Below are 23,873 nucleotides of genomic sequence, written 5' to 3' on the forward strand. Positions count from 1 at the left end.
GGCTCGTTACCACCCCTCTTGCAAGGGGGGAGAGGGCTGCCTTGTGTAACGAAGAACTGCTCGCGGTGAAATGGAGAGACAAGCGTGACGTTTACATGCTCTCCTCCATTCACGCAGACACGACAATCCAAATTGAGCGAGCAACCCGTGTCATTGAAAAGCCCCTCTCAGTCCACGACTATAATTTGCTCATGGGAGGGGTGGACTTCAATGACCAGATGTTGTCTCCGTATTTAGTTTCCCGCAGAACCAGACGCTGGTATAAGAAGGTGTCTGTATATTTGATTCAATTAGCTCTTTACAATAGTTTTGTTCTCTACAGTAAGGCTGGGAGAACACGATCCTTTCTCAAATTCCAGGAAGAGATCATCGAGAACCTCCTGTATCCAGAAGGTTCCGTGGCCCCATCCACCAGTGTAGTTAGCCGTCTACACGAGTGACATTTCCCCAATGTCGTTGCTGGTACCTCAACCCAACCGTCACCCCGAAAAAGATGTCGTGTCTGTAGCAGGAGTGGAATAAGGCGTGACACCCGCTATTTCTGTCCTGACTGTCCTGACCACCCAGCCCTATGCTTAGGAGAGTGTTTCCGGAAGTACCACACACAGGTACACCTAGCATAGGGATCACATCTCACCAGGACAGGCACACAGGGCTATTAGGGCCCATTCACTCACAGCTGCTGCAAACGTCTCCTTTCACATGGGACAAAGTGCATAACGTACTTCGCCACATCTTTGGGCGATTTGCGCTTTGCACATTGACCCATGGGGAAGGAGAGGTTTGTTCTATAAAGGTAAAAAAAAAAAAAAAACACCAGTAAGCAAAAAGGTTGATGTTCAGTTCAAAAAGTTAAAGTTTATATGTTCTCTTCCAAAGTTAATAAAATTGTGTTGCGGCCTGGTTTTTTCTTTTTTTTTTTTTTTTTTTTTACCTTCCAGGTGGACCAACCGATCGACTAGCTGCAGCACTGATGTGCATTCTGACAGAAGCATTGCGCTGCTGTCAGATTACACGCAAGTCAGTGTATGCGGCGCTGCAAGACGAGATTTCTCCTCTGCAGTAAAAGATACGTTTTCCGAGGCATATGAGCTGAGGAGGTGGCGGTGTTCCTATGCTTTGGCAAACACTTTGTATATAAAAAAAATATAAAAATCCCGGCAATGATTTATTCATCCACATCGATTGATGTGAATGGAGAAATCTGGTTTGCCAGGGCATACGAGCTAAGTGGGTATGGATGTTGGGCGGAGCTCCTATGTCCTGGCAGACGCCTTTCCCCTCCTTTTTTTTTTTGGCAGAGATTTTTTCATCCACATTGATCGATGCGAATGAAGAAATCTGTGCCGTTCATTTTTTTCCAGCCAGAGGCTGAACGGAAAAAAAAAATCTCATTACTCGTATGCTCAATATAAGGAGAATAGCAGAAACTCCTAATGCTGGCCATACATGTAATGATTGCGGAGACCCTCAAATGCCAGGGCAGTACAAACACCCCACAAATAACACCATTTTGGAAAGAAGACACCCCAAGGTTTTCGCTGAGGGGCATATTGAGTCCATGAAAGATTGAAATTTTTGTCCCAAGTTAGCGGAAAGGGAGACTTTGTGAGAAAAAAATCAAAAAAATCAATTTCCGCTAACTTGTGGCAAATTTTTTTTTTTTCGATGAACTCGCCATGCCCCTCACTGAATACCTTGTGGTGTCTTCTTTCCAAAATGGGGTCACATGTGGGGTATTTATACTGCCCTGGCATTTTAGGGGCCCCAAAGCGTGAGAAGAAGTCTGGAATCCAAATGTCTAAAAATGCCCTCCTAAAAGGAATTTGGGCCCCTTTGCCCACCTAGGCTGCAATAAAGTGTCACACATGTGGTATCTCCGTATTCAGGAGAAGTTGGGGAATGTGTTTTGGGGTGTCATTTTACATATACCCATGCTGGGTGAGATAAATATCTTGGTCAAATGCCAACTTTGTATAAAAAAAATAGGAAAAGTTGTCTTTTGCCAAGATATTTCTCTCACCCAGCATGGGTATATGTAAAATGACACCCCAAAACACATTCCCCAACTTCTCCTGAATACAGAGATACCACATGTGTGACACTTTTTTGCAGCCTAGGTGGGCAAAGGGGCCCACATTCCAAAGAGCACCTTTCGGATTTCACAGGTCATTTACCTACTTACCACACATTTGGGCCCCTAGAATGCCAGGGCAGTATAACTACCCCACAAGTGACCCCATTTTGGAAAGAAGACACCCCAAGGTATTCCGTGAGGGGCATGGCGAGTTCCTAGAATTTTTTATTTTTTGTCACAAGTTAGTGGAAAATGATGATTTTTATTTTTTTATTTTTTTTCATACAAAGTCTCATATTCCACTAACTTGTGACAAAAAATAAAAACTTCCATGAACTCACTATGCCCATCAGCGAATACCTTGGGGTGTCTTCTTTCCAAAATGGGGTCACTTGTAGGGTAGTTCTACTGCCCTGGCATTCTAGGGGCCCAAATGTGTGGTAAGGAGTTTGAAATCAAATTCTGTAAAAAATGACCAGTGAAATCCGAAAGGTGCTCTTTGGAATATGGGCCCCTTTGCCCACCTAGGCTGCAAAAAAGTGTCACACATGTGGTATCTCCGTATTCAGGAGAAGTTGGGGAATGTGTTTTGGGGTGTCATTTTACATATACCCATGCTGGGTGAGAGAAATATCTTGGCAAAAGACAACTTTTCCCATTTTTTTATACAAAGTTGGCATTTGACCAAGATATTTATCTCACCCAGCATGGGTATATGTAAAATGACACCCCAAAACACATTCCCCAACTTCTCCTGAATACGGAGATACCACATGTGTGACACTTTTTTGCAGCCTAGGTGGGCAAAGGGGCCCACATTCCAACGAGCACCCTTCGGATTTCACTAGCCATTTTTTACAGAATTTGATTTCAAACTCCTTACCACACATTTGGGCCCCTAGAATGCCAGGGCAGTATAACTACCCCACAAGTGACCCCATTTTGGAAAGAAGACACCCCAAGGTATTCCGTGAGGGGCATGGCGAGTTCCTAGAATTTTTTATTTTTTGTCACAAGTTAGTGGAAAATAATGATTTTTTATTTATTTTTTTCTTACAAATTCTCATATTCCACTAACTTGTGACAAAAAATAAAAACTTCCATGAACTCACTATGCCCATCAGCGAATACCTTGGGGTGTCTTCTTTCCAAAATGGGGTCACTTGTAGGGTAGTTATACTGCCCTGGCATTCTAGGGGCCCAAATGTGTGGTAAGGAGTTTGAAATCAAATTCTGTAAAAAATGACCAGTGAAATCCGAAAGGTGCTCTTTGGAATATGGGCCCCTTTGCCCACCTAGGCTGCAAAAAAGTGTCACACATGTGGTATCTCCATATTCAGGAGAAGTTGGGGAATGTGTTTTGGGGTGTCATTTTACATATACCCATGCTGGGTGAGAGAAATATCTTGGCAAAGGACAACTTTTCCCATTTTTTTATACAAAGTTGGCATTTGACCAAGATATTTATCTCACCCAGCATGGGTATATGTAAAAAGACACCCCAAAACACATTCCCCAACTTCTCCTGAATACGGAGATACCACATGTGTAACACTTTTTTGCAGCATAGGTGGGCAAAGGGGCCCACATTCCAAAGAGCACCTTTCGGATTTCACCGGCCATTTATTACAGAATTTGATTTCAAACTCCTTACCACACATTTGGGCCCCTAGAATACCAGGGCAGTATAACTACCCCACAAGTGACCCCATTTTGGAAAGAAGACACCCCAAGGTATTCGCTGATGGGCATAGTGAGTTCATAGAAGTTTTTATTTTTTGTCACAAGTTAGTGGAATATGAGACTTTGTAAGAAAAAAAATAAAAAATAAAAAAATCATCATTTTCCGCTAACTTGTGACAAAAAATAAAAAGTTCTATGAACTCACTATGCCCATCAGCGAATACCTTAGGGTGTCTACTTTCCGAAATGGGGTCATTTGTGGGGTGTTTGTACTGTCTGGGCATTGTAAAACCTCAGGAAACATGACAGGTGCTCAGAAAGTCAGAGCTACTTCAAAAAGCGGAAATTCACATTTTTGTACCATAGTTTGTAAACGCTATAACTTTTACCCAAACCATTTTTTTTACCCAAACATTTTTTTTTTTATCAAAGACATGTAGAACAATAAATTTAGAGCAAAATTTATATATGGATCTCGTTTTTTTTGCAAAATTTTACAACTGAAAGTGAAAAATGTCATTTTTTTGTAAAAAAATCGTTAAATTTCGATTAATAACAAAAAAAGTAAAAATGTCAGCAGCAATGAAATACCACCAAATGAAAGCTCTATTAGTGAGAAGAAAAGGAGGTAAAATTCATTTGGGTGGTAAGTTGCATGACCGAGCAATAAACGGTGAAAGTAGTGTAGGTCAGAAGTGTAAAAAGTGGCCTGGTCTTTCAGGGTGTTTAAGCTATGGGGGCTGAGGTGGTTAAGAGCATGGTAACTGCTCTGCAAACAAATGTGGATAGGGAAATAACTTAAAATGAAATAAAATAACTAAAAATTACAAATTATTAACCTGCAACTCAGAGAAGGAGGTGGATATGGAGTTGGAGGTTGAGGAGGCGGTGAATGTGGTGTTGTAGGTGGAGGCAGCAATGGAGGAGGAGGAAGTAGCCAGCAATGTTTTTTTTTTTTTTTTTATTGGGGTAGGTAGCCCCCAAAATATTGGGACAAATAAAAAAAAAAGAAAACAAAGAATCATTGCACTTGACTTGAATACAAGAATGTATGTTTGTAGTAGGTTCAGTAGGACGTGTAGCTGTGGCAGAACGGCCACGTCCTCTCCCTGCAACAGAGGCTCCACCAACACCACCACCACGACCATGACCACGTCCCTTATTAGATGTTTTCCTCATAGTTAGTGTTTACAAATCAAAGTAAAAAGTGGTTAAGTCTGTTAAAAATAATTAACCGCCAATAAAAACCCTGATGTAGGGTATTGCACTCAATAAATTTTTTTAACTCTATATGACAGAGGTATTTGTGGCCTAAATGTGACAGTCACTTATGCACGTCTTATCCCAGATGTGCAGTATATGAGAGGGTTTTTTCACCCTAACCAAAAAGCTGTATTTCTGTCCTAAATGTGACAGTCATTTATGCTTGTCTAATCCCAGATGTGCAGTATATTAGAGGTTTTTTTCACCCTAACCAAAAAGCTGTATTTCTGTCCTAAATGTGACAGTCACTTATGCACGTGTAATCCCAGATGTGCAGTATATGAGAGGCTTTTTTCACCCCAGTAACCAAAAAGCCGTATTTCTGGCCTAAATGTGACAGTCACTTATGCTTGTCTAATCCCAGATGTGCAGTATATCAGAGGCTTTTTTCACCCCAGTATGCCAAAGCAGTATTTCTGGACTTGCAGACATGCAGATAGCCTGTGCTAGTGCACTATCGTTGCATAAAATGGCTGCCTATCATGTATTGATATTGACTAACTGAAGAAAAAAAAGTTCGTTTTCAGCAGTAGTTGGCTCAGGGCAGGCTTAAAAAAATTGTGCACTGCACCCACAAAACACTTTTGCTGTAGATCGCTGAGTACAAAAAACAGTTCTTGATAAGATTTCTCCCTGATCTCTCCCTCACAGCAGTTTCAGCCTCTCCCTACTCCCTACTCCGAGCAGAGTGACGGGCGGCGCTACGTGACTCCAGCTTGAATAGAGGCTGGGTCACATGCTTCAGTTGGCCAATCACAGCCATGCCAATAGTAGGCATGGCTGTGATGGCCTTTTGGGGCAAGTAGTATGACGCTTGTTGATTGGCTGCTGTGCAGCCTTTCAAAAAGCGCCATAAAAATCGCCAAACCCCGAACCCGAACTTTTACGTAAATGTTCGGGTCCGGGTGCCGAAAACCCTAAAGTTCGGTACGAATCCGAACTTTACAGTTCGGGTTCGCTCAACTCTACTCTCTAGGCCATATATACTCATAAATATCCAAACTACTCATTATATACTGTTAATGCACTCAACTTGAAACACATCTAAAAAGAAAAGGACTAAATAGGTGTATAATTATTTTAAGCCATTGGTATAGGCGTTTTGCAGAATTTTAGAAATGAAGTTTACTACATTTCTATATTATCTGACACATATTGGAACCCGAGAACCAGTCTGGAGAAACACAGCTACAGGTAGTGAACAGGTAATGATGTGTTATTTGCTGTCAATGACTGATAAGTATATATATATATATATATATATATATATATATATATATACTTATGATATATTTATGACTATATAGCTGGTCCATAAATAGTTGCATATGCACTAGCACCATAACCCTGCTTTACCCATCAGTTCTCTAAGATCCAAGCTCAGGAAACAGTGTGAGAGAGCCCTGACTCCCTACTATGTCTCACCGTGTGGAGAAATGTCTGACTAAATGCTAATTGGTTAATGCAAAAAGGTCCAAAACCCGACCTGTAGACAACACTTAAAACAATACCGCTTAAGGGGATGTGAGGGATATAATCGCACACAGCTATTTACTGTAGGCTTGGCGGATTAAACAGGTCAATAATGTAAGCTTATATAACATATGCAACTGACCCGAGCCCCTTCAACCATGAGCAGAGATTGGATGAGAAGTGAAGAAAACCCGCTAGTAACAGAAGCATTGTCAGAAGCTTACTTTAAATACTTTAACACTTAAAACAACAAAACCCATTGAAAGTGCCAAGCTATGTTTTGATGTAATTGTACGAATGTAGCAGCATAGGTCAATGTGTTTCTAAATAGGACCTTTTTGTTCTTCGGCTCCAAATGCAAATCATTATGGGAGTAAGATCATGCATACTTTTATTTTTTCAAAGTGTGGGACAAAGCTAAACACCATACATAGGACAAAATGCTCCACGTGCATTTCAATAAAAAAAAAAACTAAGAACCTAATTGACCCATTAAATGTTAATGGAATTTGTCAATGCTGAGATCATCATATCTTCATGTACCTGGCTGGCAGCCATAAAGGGAACCTGTCACATTGAAATTGGTGTCTGAGCTGAAGGCCACATGTTATAGAGCAGGATCAGCTCAGCAGATTGATATATAGTTCTATAAGAAAAGATTCAGTAAAACCTGCATATTCTTCATTTAAATTCCTGCTCATTCTGGGCTATGAAGTCCCGGAGACGGTCCTATCAGTGACTGACAGCCTTCCCTCTATCAGTGTATACAGAGATAGCCGTCAATCACTGATAGGACCGGCTCCTGGACTTCAAAGCCCAGGATGAGCAGGAATTTAAATGTATAAATGACAAATATTACAGAATCTTTCCCCACAAATCTATATATCACTCTGCTCAGCTCCTCCTGCTCTATAACATGCTGCCTGTAGCTTACATTGTATTTTCATGGTGACAGCTTCCCTTTAACGCCAAGATGGCATTAGTAATGTCAAAGTGACATATATGGGTATGGGCAAGCGGGTGGAAGCGTGTGGTACCATTCAGCCTGTTTAAAAACACTGTCATATTTTATTTATATATTAAAAAATTGTCCAAAAATTAGTCGTTATCCGTTTAAAATATAACCGCGGGTGTGATAGCATTTTAGCTTACAAAAAGGCTCATAATTACAGATTTCACATCAACACTGTTATACCATTGCTGTCTGTAAGCACTATGAGTCCTTGTTAATTCATTATAATAAGAATGTAATGTTTTATAGTCAATGAATTATATGCGGTCCAATTTATATAGTGATTAGACTATTATAATAGACACGTGTCAGTCTTTTAGCACATCGATAGACTGTCAGCCACCCAATTTACTTTACGTTTGTAAGTTAAATGGAAGCACAGACTGGGTTGACTTGGCTCATACAGTTGTGCAATGTGACCCTAGTATACCTTTCTTCCCTCATAATGATTGATTGTACACTGCGGCTGCCTGAAAAAAAGGGTAATTAGGTTCTTTGAAAGGAAAATAAATGAGTGTAGTAGAGTTGTATATAAAGGCTACAAACAGCTTGTAGAACATTGTATGTGCAGAAGCTTTCTGTCGCCTCATGCAGTGAAATGGATTCTTGCTCATTTATAGTGTATGTTAAGGGACAAATAGGGATTCATGGTGATTTGATTTGACAGCAATGGGTTGGAGAGGTAAGATTTCAGAAAGCAGCGGATCGCATACAAAAGACATCACAGTTGAGTTTACAAAAGGTTTTGTTCCTATTCAGAAAAACAAATATAGTACAGAGAAATCTCTTGTAGACAACCACTCAAAATGTCATCGAAAAATGGTCTTCTGGTGTGGTGGCCATTTAAAGGGCATCTGTCAGCAGATTTGTACCTATGACACAGGCTGACCTGTTACATGTGCACTTGGCAGTTAAAAACATCTGTGTTGGTCCCATGTTCATATGTGCTTACATTACTGAGAAAAATGATATTTTTATATAGGCAAATGAGCCACGCTCTCTGCACTTTGATTGACAGGGGCAGGCGATATAAACATGATCATGCCTGGCCCTAACTTCTCCTAAAGTCTTTCACTGCACCATGTGCTTCAATATTGGCACAGGCTCAGTACAGAAAAGAGGTTCGCCTGCAGTTCTCTTTTGTACTGTGAGCCTCTTTCCAGTACTGCGCCCACGTTGGATACTAAAGTGCATGGTGCAGCACAGTACTTTAGGAGAAGTCATGGCCAGGCGTCTACACTGCCTGGCCCTGTCAATCAAAGTGCAGAGAGCACAGCAGTTAATTAGAAAGCAGAGCCTGTGGGTGTAACAACAACGCCCCCGTTACTCCTAGAGGCTCATTTGCATATAATAAAACATAATTTTTCTCAGCAATGCGGGCACTTATGAAATGGGACCAACACAGATGTCTTCAGCTGCCAAGTGCACATGTAACAGATCAGCCAGTGTCATAGCGGTGCGCGCGCGATCACTGCAGGGACCCGGCAGTCCGTGGTAGCCGGGCCCCTGCTGTATCCACCAGCATCGCTGTAAAAGCCGATGCCGGCGGACTAACTCCTTCTAAGCCGCGGTCCGCGCTGACCGCGACATAGAAGAGGTTTGTGTCGGGTGAGCAATCGCATCGAGTCCCCGCGCTGCTGTGGCGGGGACCCGATGCGACACAAGGCAGCCCGATGCCGTGCAGAGGCTGCCCAATGCCTTGCATGGCATCAGGAACTGCCTTCTACGAAAGCCGAGGAGATCCAGCCTCAGGCTGGGTCTCCTAGGCAACCTATTATTGTATGACTCAGTGTCATATACTAACAGGCAATGCATTACAATACAGATGTATTGTAATGCATTGCAGAGGGGATCAGACCCCCAAAAGTGAATGTGATAAATGAAGTAAAGTAAAAAAAAGTAATGTTTTTAATAAAATTAATAAAGTAAAAAAGAAAAAAAATGCCCCTTTCCCCTTATTTTATAATAAAAAACAGAAAAAAAAACAAAAGCTACACATATTAGGTATTGCCGCGTCCGTAATGACCGGCTCTATAAATATATCACATGATCCACCCTGTCCGATAAACACCATAAAAAAATAAAAATAAAAACTGTGTAAAAAAAAAGCCATTTTTGTCACCTTACATCACAAAAAGTGCAACACCAAGCGATCAAAAAGGCGTATGCCCCCCAAAATGGTATCAATAAAACCGTCACCTCATCCCGCAAAAAATTATCCCCTACATAAGACAATCGCCCAGAAAATAAAAACACTATAGCTCTCAGAACATGGAGACACTAAAACATAATTTTTTTTGTGTCAAAACTACTATTATTGTGCTAAAGTGAAAAAAAAAAAAAGCATACATATTAGGTCTGTAACAAACATCACTATAAAAAATATCACATGAACTAACCACTCAGATGAACACCAAAAAAAAAAAAAAACTGTGTAAAAAAAAAAGCCATTTTTGTCACATTACATCACAAAAATTGCAACAGCAAGTGATCGAAGAGGCATATGCCCCCCAAAATAGTACCAATCAGACCGTCACCTCATCCTGCAAAAAATTAGACCCTACCTGAGAGAATCGGTCAAAAAATAAAAAAGCTATGGCTCTCAGACTATGAGACACAAAAATATGATTATTTTTTGCTTCCAAACTGCTATTATTGTGCTAAAGTAAAAAAAAAAAAATATATACATATTAGGTATCGCCACGTCTGTAACATACAGCTCTATAAAAATATCACATGACCTAATCCCTCGGCTTTAAAAATTAAAAATAAAAACGGTGCCAAAACATCAATTTTTTTGTTACCTTGCCTCACAAAAAAAACGTAATATAGAGCAATAAAAAATCATATGTACCCCAAAATAGTACCAATAAAACTGGCACCTTATCCCGTAGTTTCCAAAATGTGGTCACTTTTTTCAGTTTCTACTGTAGGGGTGCATCAGTGGGGCTTCAAATGGGACATGGCATCTAAAAACCAGTTCAGCTAAATTTGCCTTCCAAAAACCATATGGCGTTCCTTTCCTTCTGCGCCCCACCGTGTTCCCGTACAGAAGTTTATGATCACATGTGGGGTGTTTCTGTAAACCGCAGAATCAGGGTAATAAATATTGAGTTTCATTTGGCTGTTAACCCTTGCTTTGCTACTGGAAAAATGGATTAAAATGTAAAATCTGCCCAAAAAGTGAAATTCTGAAATTCCATCTCCATTTTCCATCAATTCTTGTGGAACACCTAAAGGGTTAAGAAAGTTTGTAAAATCAGTTTTGTATACCTTGAGGGGTTCAGTTTAAAAAATGGGGTCTTTTTTGGGTGGTTTCTATTATGTAAGCCTCACAAAGTTACTTCAGGCCTGAACTGGTCCTTAAAAAGTGGGTTTTGGAAATTTTCCAAAAAATTTCAAGATTTGCTTCCATACGTCCCCAAAAAATAAAATGTCATTTGATCCAAACATGAAGTAGACATATGGGGAATGTAAAGTAATGACTATTTTTGAAGGTATTTTAAGGAAAATTTTTGGTAAATTTGGTATTTTTTTATGAATAAAAATGTTTTTTTTAACTTATTTTTACCACTGTCATGAAGTACAATATGTGACGAGAAAACAATCTCAGAATGGCCTGTATAAGTAAAAGCGTTTTAAAGTTATCACCACATAAAATGACACATGTCAGATTTGCAAAAAATAGCCAGGGCAGGAAGGTGAAAACAGGCCCGGGGTTGAAGGTGTTAAAGAATATGGGTGGTATACAATGAAGCTAATGGGACTGAAAATCCATCACAGAAAATCAGGTCTAAAGAAACTTATCAAAGAGGAGGTCTTTAGGCTTGACAGGTACAATAGTACCTTATTTATTTTTAAAGGGGTATTCCAATAATAGCAAGTTATCCCCTATCCAATAAATAGGTGATAACTGCTGGATCAATGGGGGTCCAACCACAAAATTGGAGATCATGAGTCCCCAATTTAAATAAAGTGGTGGTCAAGCATGCTTTCTGCCATCCATTCACTGCCTATTGGACTGCCTGATATAGCTGAGTGTTGTACTCAGTGCTATCTTCGGCAATCACACGGACAGTAAATGATTCAACCACCATTCCATTCAAACTGGGGGGACTTAGGATCTCCCTTCACAGGATTGGTAAGGGTCCCAGAGGGCCCCCCCCACACACACACAAGTTAAGCATTTATCCTCTATGTACTTATAGGGAATAACTGTTAGTAAAATGTCTGATTTATGAAACCAGACAGCTATTTTAAAGGTTTAAAATAGCTGTCTGGTTTCATAAATCCATTTTCAAATGACCAGTTAGGGAATTCTGGGCTACAAGATGTATTCCCCCCCCCCCCCCCCCCCCCCCCATTCAGGGCCTCATCCAGAATAGAAAATGTCTACAAAGAGTGTCTCTAACTCTGGAAGACCCAGAAAGTTTATGAATTACACCCATTAGCCCATTTATTTTCTTGCCTAATTTATCCTGTCATCACATGGCAGAGAAATTGAACACTTGCTAATAGGTTCTCCCCAGAGATTAAAGCTGATCACTGGTGGTCTTAGCAGTAGGGCACCTTGTCATCACTTTAATGTCTGGAAACATTTCTAGCACGAAGGAATAGATAATTTCTTTAACTACATAAAATGAAATTTCAGACTGACTCTCTACAATTTTTGGTGTTTTTGTCCTACATACTGATATTACAATGTTGGTATGATGTCACTGGTGTTATGGCACGTACTTTACTATAGTCTACATCCATAGAATACCAAGATTAAAGAGGTATTCCCATGTTAGTCATAACTCCACAGGACATTCCATAAATACCTGAAAGATTTACAGTCAGGTCCATAAATATCCATAAATATTGGAACATCAACACAATTCTAACATTTTTGGCTCTATACACCACCACAATGGATTTTAAATGAAACAAACAAGATGTGCGTTACCTGCAGACTGTCAGCTTTAATTTGAGGGTACATCCAAATCAGGTGAACAGTGTAGGAATTACAACAGTTTGCATATGTGCCTCCCACTTGTTAAGGGACCAAAGTAATGGGACAGAATAATAATCATAAATCAAACTTTCACTTTTTAATACTTGGTTGGAAATCCTTTGCAGTCAATCACAGCCTGAAGTCTGGAACGCATAGACATCACTAGTGATGAGCGGGAGGTGCCATATTATATTAGATTTCGACGAAATTCACGAATATTCGCTAGAATATTCGTCTCATATTCGTCGAAATCGAATATTCATCATTATTCTGGTTATCGCGATTAATATGCGATTTAAATAATCGCGTATTGCGATTTTAACTTAAGGCAACTTTCCTATTGGTTTGATATCTAGAATTAGCGAAGATGACGAATATGACGAATGAATTCGTCATATTCCTCAAAACGAAGATAACAAAATATTCTCCATCTTCGTTTTAGCTCCATATTCGTCAACTTCGCTAATTCTAGCAATCAAATAGGAAAGTTGACTAGAGACAGCTACGTTTAATTCGCTATGCGATAATATTACTTTGCTTTTTTTTAAAGAAATAGAATAATTATACTTGATAATTATTATAATTATTCTATTTATTAAAAAAAAAGCTAAGTAATATAATCGCATAGCGAATTAAACACAGCTGTCTCTATAGTCAACTTTCCTATTTGATTGCTAGAATTAGCAAAGTTGACGAATATGGAGCTAAAACGAAGATGGAGAATACTTTGTTATCTTCGTTTTGAGGAATATGACGAATACATTCGTCATCTTCGCTAATTCTACGAAGCCAACCATAGTAAACCAGGTCTAAGTTGAAATCGCAATGCGATTACTTCAAGTTATAATAATCGAATCGCGATTTCAACTTAGAGCTGTGTTTCTAATGGGTCTGCTTGCTAGAATTAACAAAGTTAACGAATATGGAATATAGCAGTGCTAAGTTGAAATCGCAATTCGATTAATTCAAGTTATAATAATCGAATTGTGATTTCAACTTAATTCTCACATCCGACAGTACATTCTAGTATGGAGGCGTTCCCATGGTGATGGGGACGCTCCATGAGCACGGAAGTCGGCAGAAGCGACAACGGGCACTGACTGGAGCAGCCAGGAAGTCAGGAATCCTCAGAACAGGTAAGAACTACTTTTGGAAAGTAGGAAAGAAAAAAATATAACAATAAAAAAAAAAAAAAAGAAGATTCGAAATAACAAATTTATAGTGCTATATTCGAAAAATTCGTGAATTAGCGAAGTGCCGATATTCGCTTAAAAAATTCGCTATTCGAATATTCACGCTCAACACTAGACCTCACCAGACGCTGGGTTTCATCCCTGGTGATGCTCTGCCAGGCCTCGACTGCAACTGTATTCAGTTCCTGCTTGTTCTTGGGGCATTTTCCCTTTAGTTTTGTCTTCAGCAAGTGAAATGCATGCTCAATCGGATTCAGGTCAGGTGATTGACTTGGCCATTGCATAACATTCCACTTCTTTCCCTTAAAAAACGCTTTGGTTGCTCTTGCAGTATGCTTTGGATCATTATCCATCTGCACCGTGAAGCGACGTCCAATGAGTTCTGAAAGATTTGGCTGTATATGAGCAGAAAATATTGCCCGAAACACTTTAGAATTCATCCTGCTGCTTTTGTCAGCAGTCGCATCATCAATAAATACAAGAGAACCAGTTCCATTGGCAGCCATACATGCCCACGCCATGACACTACCACCACCATGCTTCACTGATTAGGTGGTATGCTTAGGATCATGAGCAGTTCCTTTCCTTCTCCATACTCTTCTCTTCCCATCACTCTGGTACAAGTTGATCTTAGTCTCATCTGTCTATAGGATGTTGTTCCAGAACTGTGATGGCTTTTTTAGATGTCGTTGGGCAAACTCTAATCTGGCCTCCTGTTGAGGCTCACCAATGGTTTCCATCTTGTGATGAACCCTCTGTATTCACTCTGGTGAAGTCTTCTCTTGATTGTTGACTTTGACACACATACACCTACCTCCTGGAGAGTGTTCTTGATCTGGCCAACTGTGGTGAAGGGTGTTTTCTTCACCAGGGAAAGAATTCTTCGGTCATCCACCACAGTTGTTTTCCTTTGTCTTCCGGGTCTTTTGTTGTTGCTGAGCTCACCGTTGCATTCCTTCTTTTTAAGAATGTTCCAAACAGTTGTTTTGGCCACGCCTAATGTTTTTGCCATGGCCATGGAACAGCTGAGAAGCCAATTGTCCCATTACTTTTAGTCCCTTAACAAGTGGGCGTCACATATACAAACTGTTGTAATTCCTACACCGTTCACCTGATTTGGATGTAAATACCCTCAAATTAAAGCTGACACTCTGCAGTTAAAGCACATCTTGTTTGTTTCATTTCAAATTCATTGTGGTGGTGTATAGAGACAAAAATGTTAGAATTGTGTTGATGTCCCAATATTTAGGGACCTAACTGTAGGTACAACCTATGGGAAAAATTAAGTGAACTTGGATGGCACCCTAAAACCAGACCTCCACATTGATCTTATGTTCTGCAATTATGGAATGCCATTGATAGCAGTAAATATTGCGCTTCATCCCTTATGTGCCTGTGGTTTAGTGATCACAATAAATTCTGACTATTTTGGATTGCAAAACAGCCCATACATGTGATTTCATAGTGCATCATAAGAAATGCATTTATAATATAATTGATATGAGATAGAATAGAATAGATACAAAGTGCTCGAGAGAGAGAGATAGATTCATATTTGAAATATGTGATAGATATCATTAGTGATTAGCTCCAATAATTAGCTTCTTCAAGATACTTCAAAGCTTTACATATGTGACTATTCAATGGAATATTTCATTTGTGACATCTATAATGTATGACCACTAACACTGTATTTGTAATTACTTGTTAATTTGTAATTTTATAACTCTCAATAAATAAATATTTTAAAATAAATAGATAGATAGGAGATTAATAAAATACTTTTATGCAATACCGTCAATAATTTAGAATATATTCATTGGTAGTATATGGGGTTAGGAATATTATTTAGCATATAATTGGCTTGGTTTGTTGATAACTGTGCTATCATAAAGTGCAGAATATAAGAAACAGCATCAATCACTGAATTGTATTAACAAATAAATAAAATAAAAAATAATTAAATTTTTTCTAATTTTTTATTTATTTTTTACTAGAACGAAACCATGAAGATCAAGGAACCATTCCAGTTACTGATACATGCACTCAACCAGAGACTGAAGGCCCTGGAGATGGTATAGTGATTCTTATATTTTATTGTTTTATGCTTTGAATGGATATATATATATATATATATATATATTTCATTTATAGCTAATTAATTCATATTAATGAATTCATTATTTTGAGAATGTGTGTATATATATATATATATATATATATATATATATAATATGAAATATATATATATTCAAAGAAGGGATCCGCAAACCAGGACTTCGGCCCGCTGTGTTTGGCCGTGAACACCGTACAAACCATCCTGATAATCCAAAATGTATGACCAGATCAGAGCATTGCAGGCTCCAAAACGTCTTCCAAACTGTTTATTACAGCAGTTACATGCACCACAAAAAGGATTGTGATGTTTCGGCAGAAATAAACAGCTGGATACATGTTACAATGTGCACATATGTATATCCCTTAATCCAGGGGCGTAACTACCATAGCGGCAGACCATGTGACTGCTATGAGGCCCAGGGCAAGAGGGGGCCCAGTCTTAGTTGGGATCATCTCCTCTTCTACTGGAGGTGACAACTTGGTCAGGACTGTACCCTCTAAAGGAACAACTTTTAGCAAATGATGTAGTGGAAAAATGGCCCAAGGGTCTTTGAAAAGGGTTTAGGCAGAAACCCTTCTGTCCTGTGTGTGGGGCCTGGATTGATCCTTGCTGTGGGGCTCCCACTTCCTATATCTCATTATACACCATGGTAACACATGTATACAAAAAATAAAATGTGCTAAAACACATACAATACATATATCAAAATAAATCCTATAGACACATGAAGACAGTCACACACGATTGTGCATACTGTATCATAGATCATTTTATAAACTAAAGGGAACATCACATGTTTCAGTATATGGTTTACATAATCAATAATGGTCAGCTGCTCTCTCTCCCAGGTTGCTCTGGATGCTCTGATGCACATATGTACAGAGCATACAGACGCCATATTTGAAAAATGACGTTCCCTACAAGCCAAGCACAGTGCTTGCACAAGACACACCTACCGGCTTCTTATACATGTGCTTCCAAAATGCTTATGTGCAGAGTGCACCAGCACTATATTCAAAGAGGGAAATTTCAGTGTGTTAACTGATGGTGCTCTGAACCCAGGCTGTTTGAGTATGACCACATATTAAACAGTAAAGCCCTACAAGTCAGCAGCAGGAATTAAATTGATGACCATATTCATATTTCCTGGTGTTCCCAAATGATTCATCCATTTATCGCATCATCATGGATCTAAAAAATATATATAGAATAACAATATAGAATAAAAAAAACTTAAAAAAGGGGAAAATTTAAAACAAATAATCACTTAATCATACATAGTCCTTTTCTTTTTAGATGTGTTTCAAGTTGAGCGCATTAACAGTATATAATGAGTAGTTTGGATATTTATGAGTATATATGGCCTAGAGAGTAGAGTTAAGCGAACCCGAACTGTAAAGTTCGGATTCGTACCGAACTTAGGGTTTTCGGCACCCGGACCCAAACATTTACGTAAAAGTTCGGGTTCGGTTTTTATGGCGCTTTTTGAAAGGCTGCACGGCAGCCAATCAACAAGCGTCATACTACTTGCCACAAAAGGCCATCACAGCCATGCCTACTATTGGCATGGCTGTGATTGGCCAACTGAAGCAATCACATTTAAGCTGGAGTCACGTAGCGCCTCCCGTCACTCTGCTCGGATTAGTGTAGGGAGAGGCTGCAGCTGCTGTGAGGGAGAGATCAGGGAGAAATTTTTATCAAGAACTGTTTTTTGTACTCAAAGATCTACAGCAAAGTGTTTTGTGGGTGCAGTGCACAATTTTTTTAAGCCTGCCCTGAGCCAACTACTGCTGAAAACAAACTTTTTTTTCTTCAGTTAGACAATATCAATACATGATCGGCAGCCATTTTATGCAACGATAGTGCACCAGCACAGGCTATCTGCATGTCTGCAAGTCCAGAAATACAGCTTTGGCATACTGGGGTGAAAAAAGCCTCTGATATACTGCACATCTGGGATTAGACAAGCATAAGTGACTGTCACATTTAGGACAGAAATACAGCTTTTTGGTTAGTGTGAAAAAAAACCTCTGATATACTGCACATCTGGGATAAGACGTGCATAAGTGAGTAGATATATCAAGATCTAATTTCCTGGGCAACAACACCTTATTTTTATACAAACAAAAAATGCCATATTACAAAAAGGGAAAAATCTACATTTAAACTTCCAGGGCCCAATTCCTTAATCCACCATAGTTCCCGTGTGTGTGTGTATATATATATATATATATATATATATATAAAATAGTTGTCACATATATCAACTGGTCTCCATAATAGAAATAGTACCCACCTAGAGGTTCCCCCTAAGGCCTCACAACTAGAAATGTTCACATGTGCTTTTTTTTTTTTTTAACCTAATACGAAGAACCAGTTTGCTCATCCAAAGTACAGGGCTTGATAAATTCTCCCAGTATTCCTGAAGTGTGAAAGTTCCTGGAGGAAAAAAACCTGGGGAGAACATGAAAACTCTGTGTAGGTCTTGTTAATAAACATTTCTTTATCGTTCCCTCGCTGGTACCATTTGGATCCACTGCTGTATTTCTGTTTGCATGATAAAATGATTATCCACGACACATCACTTTGGCGGGCTGACCTGTCATCACCGCACAGTGACATCACTAAGGTCAACATATAACTGCAGAGGCCCATGAATGGCTGGCCTGCTCACATGACTATCACCACGTAAGCATGTGAACAGATGTTGTAGATTACCCAAACACTGGCAGCAAGGGAATGGTGAACAATTATAAAGGCAAGTCAATTGAGAACCTTATTAATTTAGTAATGTGGGCAGAATTTTTTTTTTTTCAGAAGACGTATTAATACTCCAAGTATTCACCAATGGGCCTTATGAACACTTATTATGTAGGGTTTCTAATGCTGACCACATGGTGTAATAAAGTTGTTTGTTTTCTTTTAGTTCATATGCTTAGCCAGAACATAGACAGACCCTATGATGATGGGGGAGAGAATACTGGTAAGTGTAAACGCAGTGTTTACCATCGGTTTCATTGGAATATTTTAGCTGAGGCATTTTAGTAGCACGGGCCTCAGTACAGGAAAGGAGTTTTGTGCAAATGCTTTAAACTGTGTTTGCAGTTTCTTTTTTTGGGTTTCTTTCACAGAATATGCCATAAATATCTAATAGATGTAGATCCCAACTCAAGGATGAAGTAAGACTACCCCTTTAAGTAGTGTTGAGCAAATCGAAGCCAAACAAGTTGACTTTGATCCGAATTTCAGGAAAAATTTGATTCACCGCAAAGCTGAATCTCCTTGCGCTTTGTGGTAACGAATCTATTTTCCCTGAAATGGCAGAAAAAAGATACTCACCTCATCCATTTGCTTGTGGAGAGGCCGTTGCAGCCATTTTGCTTGAAGTTTCTGCCCAAAATCTTGCGTGAGGTCATCCAGCGTTGGCTGGACACAGTGATTTCGGGCAGTAACAAATCAAGATGGCAGCAATGGCCTCTCCCCAAGCAAATAGATTCTTCAACTGCCTCCTGAGCTGTGATAGGGAGAATGGACACGCCTCCTGAGCTGTGATAGGGAGAATGAACACACCTCCTGAGCTGTGATAGGGAGAATGGACACGCCTCCTGAGCTGTAATAGGGAGAATGGACACACCTCTTGAGCTTCAGCAGAAAAGACACTCCCCTTGAGCAGCCAGCTCAATCTAGAATAAATCTAGCAGAGCAATGAATGTGGAGATCTCTGGATCCATGTGAGGTACAGGGCTGGTTCTAGCTTTGTTAGAAAGAGATTGTCATGTGTTATATGATGTATGATTTACATTTTTTTTTACTCAGTCATGGGATAACCCCTTTAAGTAAAAAAATAAAAATAAAATGGGTATTAAAATTCAACATGTTTAATTCTTTGTTACTCTAATATCAACTGTTAGGACATCCCCATACATACAAGCTAGTTTAGTCAGTCCTGCCAAAGACGGCAAGTGTAGACAAGTTATAAACACATTTAAGTTAGGAAAACAGTATAACAAAATATTAATTTGAATATCTTAGTGAGTAAAGGGCCTATGAATGGTGAAAAAATGGTTTGCAGTAAAAATACTGACCATTTGTCATTTGTAACCCAGACAAACCTGTTGACAGCGGGTTGAATATTTTTGCAGGGTAATATATATGTTCCTAATTTTTCAATAATCTCCCATCCCAGATATTAGCACAAAAATATTCCATGGTAATCATGCTGAGGTTTTCTGTGACTCGGAGAAAAATCTTTGTCATTTTAAGTATTCTTGGGTTCTGAAAGATGACAGTTTTATTATAGATTAAGTTTGCCTATAAAATGGATCCATAATTTAGTACCCCTTGCGTACAAGCAGAGAGTATACTGATCTAACCAAATACAAAATTAAACTTTAATTAATATAAATGAACCATAGAAGCTTAATATGCAGAATCTTAACTAAATGCTGTGCGCAGTACTCAGACTTATTCAGCAGTAGAATATAACTCCATACAACGACAGCTTGCATAAATTTACCATTATCTGTTCACAGAGAGGGGAAGGGATGCGAGAGACATGACGACATATTATATCACAAAGTGGATTGAGTTTTACAATGCATCCCCCTAGGAAAATGACAAACCAATTTATATAGTTTAATCCAAAATGTGACTCTCTTCTCCTAAATCCCCTGGATTCTGGGAAACATGAAATTCACACCCGTTTTATTGCCTTTGGCTCAAGATTGTCCAAATAAATTTGTGATCTGAGTATAGTAAAACTAAAAAGTGCAAAGTATATTTTTTTTCATACAGATTCCCTTTGCAGCAACAATAAATTTTTGTCATATGATATATTTGTTTCGGCCATGGGTATATATATGGTTATAGAAACCAATGAAGCTCATATTTGATGCCCATTGATCGTAAAAGATTTATTACGGCAGCTATCAAATACCCTAATGGTAATTGCTGTCTAAAAACATAATAATAGGCATAAATAACATTTATCTAATGTTTATTGATTGTGTCTGAAATATTAGTGAGTTGTTAGTCTTTTATTGTGGAGTTTTGAAAATATATTGTTTTCTGTATGGTACCCATAGTACTGAATATGGCATTGCTGATTGGATAGAGTGAGTCTGTGCAGGGACACCCTCCCCCCAACTGGTTACCTTTCCTCTGTACCCTTACTGAAGGCTAATAGCAATTCTTTCATAACTTCTAGTACAAATAATAAAGGAACGGCACAACATAGAGCCATAAGAATAGATGCTCCAGAATCATTATTACATGGGGAATGCATGAAGTTAATAAAACAGGCATGTCAGGAGTGATGAAAGGTCCATTATTTTTTTGGGTAAACCATCACAAGAGTATGGTTGGCACCGTTCACTCGCCAAGAATCGGACACCATCTGGGCAATTTACATGCACAAGGGTGCTATGTGGTAACAATAGTCATGATATACAGATCCATATAAAGAGAAATAGCCACAGCACTCACCGTCTGAAGCAAAGGTATTTGGGGAAAGTCAGCTTACAGCAAATGACCTACAGCCATTTTGGGTCCTCCAACACTTTCTCAAGGTCTGCTGAGCTCAAGTGCCAATATACTTGAAGGGAACATGTCATCAGAAAATGACCTGCTGTTTAAATCACTTTTTTTTATGTTGAACATATTTTTAGTTTTAAAAATATTTTTATTGGTATCAAATCGACAGTGACATAATAATAGCATTCATTACAGAGGTACAAAAGGGTATTTGTTGCGGTACAAACTATGTTTTCTTAATAATGTACATCTAGATGAAATGCGGTCCTTTACATCCGTATATCACTGTATTCTATACATGAATATATCATTCATTATTCTTTATTCAAAGACTATTGAATATTGCATATATACACTCACCTAAAGAATTATTAGGAACACCATACTAATACGGTGTTGGACCCCCTTTTGCCTTCAGAACTGCCTTAATTCTACTTGGCATTGATTCAACAAGGTGCTGATAGCATTCTTTAGAAATGTTGGCTCATATTGATAGGATAGCATCTTGCAGTTGATGGAGATTTGAGGGATGCACATCCAGGGCACGAAGCTCCCGTTCCACTACATCCCAAAGATGCTCTATTGGGTTGAGATCTGGTGACTGTGGGGGCCATTTTAGTACAGTGAACTCATTGTCATGTTCAAAAAACCAATTTGAAATGATTCGAGCTTTGTGACATGGTGCATTATCCTGCTGGAAGTAGCCATCAGATGATGGATACATGTTCTCATTCTGTTTACGCCAAATTCGGACTCTACCATTTGAATGTCTCAACAGAAATCGAGACTCATCAGACCAGGCAACATTTTTCCAGTCTTCAACAGTCCAATTTTGGTGAGCTCGTGCAAATTGTAGCCTCTTTTTCCTATTTGTAGTGGAGATGAGTGGTACCCGGTGGGGTCTTCTGCTGTTGTAGCCCATCCGCCTCAAGGTTGTGCGTGTTGTGGCTTCACAAATGCTTTGCTGCATACCTCGGTTGTAACGAGTGGTTATTTCAGTCAACGTTGCTCTTCTATCAGCTTGAATCAGTCGGCCCATTCTCCTCTGACCTCTAGCATCCACAAGGCTATTTCGCCCACAGGAATGCCGCATACTGGATGTTTTTCCCTTTTCACACCATTCTTTGTAAACCCTAGAAATGGTTGTGCGTGAAAATCTCAGTAACTGAGCAGATAGTGAAATACTCAGACCGGCCCGTCTGGCACGAACAACCATGCCACGCTCAAAATTGCTTAAATCACCTTTCTTTCCCATTCTGACATTCAGTTTGGAGTTCAGGAGATTGTCTTGACCAGGACCACACCCCTAAATGCTTTGAAGCAACTGCCATGTGATTGGTTGACTAGATAACTGCATTAATGAGAAATAGAACAGGTGTTCCTAATAATTCTTTAGGTGAGTGTATATAAACAATGAACAAGTACATATAAAACAACTGGATGAGATAGAGGTAGTTATAGCCTAAATGGGGTTCACATTATTGAAGAGCTAAGCGAGAGTCTGGTTTAGCGGAGGTTTCTTTATTTTCTCCATGCGCCCCACGTACGTTCAAATAGATGTGAGGTGTTTGATTCCCAATGAGCTAATTGCTCTATTCAATATACCTGATTGCTAGAGATGAGCGAATCGAATCCCACGAAGTGGAATTCAATCCGAATTTTAGGATACATTTGATTCGCCTAGAAGCCGAATTTCCTCGTCCTTCGTTTCAGCGAATTGATTTAACCTGAAATAGTATAAAAAACAAAAAAAATTCAAACTTACCTCCTCCATTTGCTTGTGACGGGCCGCCAGCCTCCATCTTGCTTGAAGATCTCGGCCTAAATTCCATGCAGCGCGAGATTACATCATCACGCCGTCCGGCACTGGAAAAGCGATCCTTCAGTGTTAGTGTTTATTATGTTGTGCTATTGTGCTATTGTGTTATTTTTGCAAGCCCCACATGACATCTTTGACTTGCAGCAGGGGAGTTAGAGGGTTTGTAAGCAGGGCGTCTGCTAGCCAGGTGTACCATAATTTAATGGTGTTACGAGTCATTGGGTTAGAGATACCTCTTAAAGGGAGCATAGAGGTATGTTTGGCATGGATTTTTCTATAGTTATGTCCATTCTGCCTGGCGGATTACGCAGCCATTCCAGGACTCTGAAGCTCTGGGTGGCCTTATAATATGGGTGAAAATCTGGGATTACCAAGCCCCCACTTCTGGTTGACTTAACTACTTGGGCGTGGGATAATCTAGGTCTGGCACCATTCCACAGAAAGTGAGTGAGTATTTTTCACAAATGTCCAAAGAAAGACCTTGGATAAGGGATTGGCAGTACCTGCAGGTAGTATAGTATTTTCAGGAGGAGAATTGTTTTAATAAGGGATCTATGTCTAAACCATGCAGTGAATGATATATCCCATGTTTTAATGAGGGTACTAATAGTATGTGGGAGATTTTTGTACAGTAGTTTTCCAAATAAAGATCGGATGGGTGAGGAGTAAGGTTGATGCCCAGTAAAGGAATACTACGCGATGACCA

General features: G+C 39.3%; 1 protein-coding gene across 2 annotated transcripts in view; it reads left to right on the forward strand.

Moving 5' to 3' along the window:
* MACROD2 (mono-ADP ribosylhydrolase 2) overlaps positions 1-23,873 on the forward strand; it is a 2,731,696-nt gene that overhangs the window by 2,691,126 nt on the left and 16,697 nt on the right. For both annotated transcript variants that reach the window (XM_040429978.1, XM_040429979.1), the window contains 2 exons: positions 15,695-15,772; positions 18,743-18,799. In XM_040429978.1, the coding sequence (XP_040285912.1) occupies positions 15,695-15,772; positions 18,743-18,799 (135 nt within the window). The remainder of the gene's footprint in view (positions 1-15,694; positions 15,773-18,742; positions 18,800-23,873) is intronic.

This window comes from Bufo bufo, chromosome 4 (assembly GCF_905171765.1).
Source record: "Bufo bufo chromosome 4, aBufBuf1.1, whole genome shotgun sequence".
NCBI classification, from domain to species: domain Eukaryota; kingdom Metazoa; phylum Chordata; class Amphibia; order Anura; family Bufonidae; genus Bufo; species Bufo bufo.